The sequence below is a fragment of the Homalodisca vitripennis genome, unplaced genomic scaffold (genome assembly GCF_021130785.1).
Source record: "Homalodisca vitripennis isolate AUS2020 unplaced genomic scaffold, UT_GWSS_2.1 ScUCBcl_465;HRSCAF=2523, whole genome shotgun sequence".
NCBI classification, from domain to species: domain Eukaryota; kingdom Metazoa; phylum Arthropoda; class Insecta; order Hemiptera; family Cicadellidae; genus Homalodisca; species Homalodisca vitripennis.
Window position 1 is genome coordinate 129,750 of NW_025776617.1, and position 5,309 is coordinate 135,058.

General features: G+C 39.9%; 1 protein-coding gene across 1 annotated transcript; it reads right to left on the minus strand.

Annotated features, from left to right (window-relative positions):
• Positions 1–258: 258 nt before the first annotated feature.
• On the minus strand, positions 259–1,582 carry LOC124370787. The gene is made up of 2 exons (XM_046829085.1): positions 1,447–1,582; positions 259–1,136 (listed from the first exon to the last, which is right to left on the minus strand). The coding sequence occupies exons 1-2, from the start codon at positions 1,580–1,582 to the stop codon at positions 259–261; spliced, it is 1,014 nt and encodes a 337-aa protein (XP_046685041.1).
• Between the last annotated feature and the right edge of the window lie 3,727 nt (positions 1,583–5,309).

Consider the following 5,309-nt stretch of genomic DNA (forward strand, 5'->3'; position numbering starts at 1 on the left):
AAGCAGAAGGTCATCTCCCATTTCATCCTCATCAACTATGGAAAGTTGAGAAGAGCTGGGAATGGGGGGTGAAACAGTGCTTCCCTTTGTTCTCGCCTGAGCTTTCGATCGGATTTGGGTTTTAAGTCTCTCTTGGAGAGACTTCCTTTCCTCTGCCGTTTTGGAATGGTTAGATGGTCGTTCTTTACCTTTAGCGGGTGCCACGGACACAGAAACTGGCCTGGGAATGGCTCCTGTTTGTTTTCGGGGGTCCCTGTGCTACGGGGCAGAAGTCGTATGACTACTCGCTTGTGTTTGCGGCAAGGCCTTGGCATTTAACTGCTGCACCAAGGCAGCGACCTGTTTAGTGAGTTCTCGCACCATGCCCTCCAGAGCGGAGCAGGAGGAGCACTGTGCGGGCTGGGCTGGAGGAGCAGAAGCGGCCTGAGAGTAGGAGATGTATTTTCTTGGAGTTTGTCCAAGTCGTCTCCTATACTCCCTACGGGCGTCGCCAAAAGACAGTTTTTCTAGTGTAACTAACTTCAATATCTCTTTCTCCTCCAAATAAAATTTGCAACTGCGAGAGCTTGAAGAATGCTTGCCCTTACAGTTCACACAGTGCTCTTCTCCGCTTGTGCAATCTTTGTCATTGTGGCCACTTTGACCACATCTGCTACATGTCTCTAAGCCGCTGCATGTTTTGCTCGAATGTCCGAAACGCTGGCATCTGAAACATCTTTGGGGATTTCTGAAGTAAGGTTTAACTTGAAGAGAAAGGTATCCTGCTCTAATCGTGGCTGGTGGGTGAGGTAGGGCGAAGGTCAAAATGTGACCTGGTGTGGGTGTTGGTACACCATTCTCGACCCTCGTTATTCTCACAACATCAGTGACGAGAGAATCCTTTAACTCTTCCTTCAGTTCCGCTTCTGAGCAACACAGCATCTCGCGACTGAAAACTATTCCCTTACTGCAATTTAGAGATTCATGAGGCTGTACAGTGATTTCTACCTGATCGTAAAAAGTCTTCATGGAGAGGAACTTCTGAGCTTGTAGAGCGTTTACCGCCTCAACCAGGATAGTTCCGTTACGAAGTTTCCTGACCGATGACGGCGAACCGCCTGCTCCGACTAATGCCTTGTTGATCACAAAGGGACTCACTTTGGACAGATTGTCGCTCTCGTTTTTGTGTTTAAAACACAAGGAAAAGTGGCGTAGGAAGATACTGTTTGTTTGAGTTACTTGTATTACTTAGTCTTATCTGTTTACTTATTTCTTCCCCATCTTCGGATTCTGAAGAGTGGGGACGTTTTTTATCTAAATCATTATTCGATTCTCTTGTTACTACTCGTTGTGTGTTTTGCCCGTAAGGTAAGGGTTCATTGCCCACATCCATAATTTGTAGTTTACCAGCGCATCGTGAGTAAAGGTGCAGGCCGAGACACCGGGAACGGGTATACCCTAGGGTACCTGTCAGCCGTAGCTTGGCAGGCAGCCCCACCCCAGTTCCCCGGGGCCCGGTGTTATCTCGTTTAAACCGAGCCGGGAATTCACGCACGGCTCGGGCTCGCACGTGGCAACAGAAATCTCCGACATATCTGTCCATTACTCACTTCCTGACCAGGGACCGAAGTGGCTGGCACCAGGGTTCATGTATATTGTTATGCCTCGGCAGAGATAGCTCACATCAGCCTTCCGCTACCACACAGCCCCGAAGACGGGCATGCTCGAGGATCTGTATGGCAGTTCCGGCACTCCCAGCAAACAACAACACGACCCAGTCGGGGCAGGATTAGGAGTTTTCGGTTAGATAGGGTGAGGTGCCAGGGTACGAAAGGTCGCCAACCTTAAAGCGTCCGGGCAGGGCGCTCCCCTACGGAGAAAAATGGAAAAGGAAGGTAGAACATGGATAGGAAAGAAGTAAGAAAAAACGAGGGCTGCACAAAGAAGGAAGAAATGCAGACCATAGAATAGACCCTGGTGCGAAGAGAAGGGACACAGGGTAGGCAGTTTAAGGGATTGGGTAGGAATTGGGGGAATGGTTTGGTGGGGGTGGGCAGTTTAACGTCATACCCAGGACGTGGAATGGAGAACGGTACTTTTTACTAAACATTGTACGAATTTGTACTAAGAATAAATATAAAATTGTGTTTTGAAATACTGAAATAAAATAAATAATTTTGATCTCTTTTGAATTCTTACCTTAAGGGGGCCGGTACAGTAAAAATGTCGAAAAAATTAATTTTTTACAAATTTTCTTTTCTTTTTGCCTAGTCTTTTGTGAACAATTCTGTAAAGTTACTATTACATTATATGATTTTGTAACGAAGTTAGAATAAAAATAGTGAAACTATGTTCGAACGTTTCCTGTGGCATAAACCTACATTTCTGGTGCATCAATCTATTCTTGGTTTTAGTGTACGTTTCTTATATTTTATAACTTCACCAACATGGATTTTTGCATACTCCTGGGCCTACTAATTATATGTTGTCAGGTTTCTACTGCCATCTGTGCAATGTTTATTATGTAATGCCCCGGCCCAAATTTACACTAGTCGACAACTCGACCGTTTTAGACACACGCCTAAACCAGTCGCAGCGTGTACCCAGAGGCGGATCTTGGTGAGAGAACAAGCAGCCTTTTTTGACGCAATAAATGAATTAAAGGCACTTAACCCTACACCAAAAAATCTACTCACCCCCCTCACCATCGCCCTCCACCCATCACTGTGTGTGTGTGTGTTTACGCAGTATCAGGTGGCTTGGTTGTGTACAGAGGCTTACTCGAAATCGCCTACAATTGAGAGCGCAGTGAATGGATTTCGAGCGACAGGAGTTTGGACGGTTGATCGTTTGGTATGTAAAGACTGCGACTTTGCGGCAGCTGGAAATTTAATCCTTCCTAACGATAGTAACAAGCAGTCGTCGTTGTGCAAGATGCAGCACCAAATAAAAACCAAAACGTTGTAGCATTGAATGTGACAAGTGAAAAGTTGCTCTCTGTATAAATTGTTTTGTACCTTTCCACAAAACATACATTATTTTACGAATTTTAGTTATACCTTTTAAGTTAAGCTAAAAAAATCTATAAAACACGTTTTCAGATGTCTTAATTTTTTTACTTCAAATCATTCCTTATTTTAATGTATTCAATATAAGATGAATGATGTATCTGTATACCTTTTTTAGTGTATTATCTGTAATCATGTATAAGGTGAATCAAGAAGATATTCATTTGTGATTCGTTAAATTTATGACTTAGTTTCATTTCATTTCAATCTATACATTAACTTTTAAGATTTTAAAACAAAATGACCACGTTTAGTTTTTTCGTACATATAGGCCTATGTAATGTTCAAATGTAATACTTTCGTTTTTAAGAACTGTCGCAAGAAAGTCAGATCTCATATAATTTTCTTTTACTTTCATTTTTGTTTTATTTAGTATAACCAAAGAATAATGTTTGGTTTTCATACCTTGTTTATTCTACTGTATTAGTGTTACTGTAATTATACAATTCATTACAGAAAGATTCAATTTTAAGAAGATATATTTTAAGTTAAATTTTTTTGTAAATAGTTTTAACCCTTAGCACTCTGATCTTTGTGTTGTGTAATTGTCCTTCCACTCCTCAGTCCGGTATTACTGGCCGCTGCCATTTTCTTCTTCTACTCTAAATGATTTGCTCTCGGATTGAGCATTGCACTCCTCTGGCCAGTAATACTGGACACTGCCAAAATGCTCGAACCCTCCTCAGGCCAGCTCGAACAGTTAGGAAAAGTCAATTTAGGACTACATCCAGGGGAATGTTTTTAAAAGATACCACACTATGAAAAATTTTAAGGAGTAATGAACTTGTGGTAAGCTGTTGAGAACTTTTCTTTGAGAACTTTGACGAAAACAAATTTGAAATGCCAAAACATTTTTCTCTTTAACAAAATTCAAATAAAATCACCAGTAAGAATTATTATTTCAACAATTATAGTAGATCTATTAGGGTTTCTTCAAGAAATAATTGAGCCAAATCAGATATATTTAGGAAATAGAACGCCAAAATTTAGACCAATTGATGTAATTGAAGTATATTGTAATCTTGTTGAACCTAGTTTTGAAAATCATACCGAACATCTACACAAAGAATCGGAAATATTGTACATTTTACCCAAATGTTGCTTATGGATAAAAAAATCAGTGAAAAAACCGAATAACATCGATTATATTCCAATTAGAAAAAACATTAAAAGAATTCAAAAAATCGTTCTGACTATACAAGACTCTGAAGGAAATTTATTGAATAATGAGAGTAAAACAACACTTGAAGACCACAGGTGAAGAACCTTATAAGTCCATTATTTCTCAAAATTACGTTTTTGTCCTGGTTTATACATCTAAATAAGTGCGAATTTTTGATGTTATAGTCAAGGGGAAGAACCTGACAAGTCACATGATATTAATATTTGAAAAACACCCGTACAGGGGAAGAACCTTAGATGTCCATGCGTATCAGAGGGAAAACCTTATAAGTCCGTTCATAGGTTGGCTACTCTAATTCTTAACTGAGCCAAACTGTTAATTCGGCTGTCACTGTAGATGAGTAAACCTAACCTCAAAGTGCTTGTTAGTGTTGTTACGTTTTACTAAAGTCGTGTTGTGTGTTTCAAGTTTATTTTATAAAGACAGAATGGAGGGTTTGTGTGATGAAGATGAGACTAATAGTTATTTAAGTGTACAAAAAGTGAAAAAAGACCCTAAACATGGCAGAATGTCGGACGCAAACAAGCTTATGAAGCTACAGCTACATGAAACTGGACAAGACTGTAAGTGTAGGAATAAGTGTTTTGAGAAGGTTAGTGATGATGAACGTAAACAAGTAATCAAACGTATGAATAGTTTTAAGTCTTATGATGAAATCAACATTTATTTGTCTGGCCTTATCTCGATTTGTCAAGTGGAGCGTAGGAGACCGAGGAAGGATGAAACAGAGGCGGTCTTTAGGGACGTAACAAACATATTTATAGTTCGTGTTAAGAAAAATTATGAAGTTCTAGACATAACAGTGTGCAAGAAAGGATTTCTGTCTATTCATGGCATAGGTTTAGGGAAACTTAATCACCTACTGCAGAAACTTAAAGCTAACCCAGACCCCCCACGAGATGGCAGGGGCCATCATGACAACCGTCCACATAAGACTGACACAGAAACGCTTAATAAGTTACACAACCATATAAATTCATTCCTAAGTCGCAATAGCCACTACAGTTTAAAAAAACAAACAAAGTATACATTTCTGAAGAATTAAATGTAAACAAAATACACGAAATGTTTTTAATAAA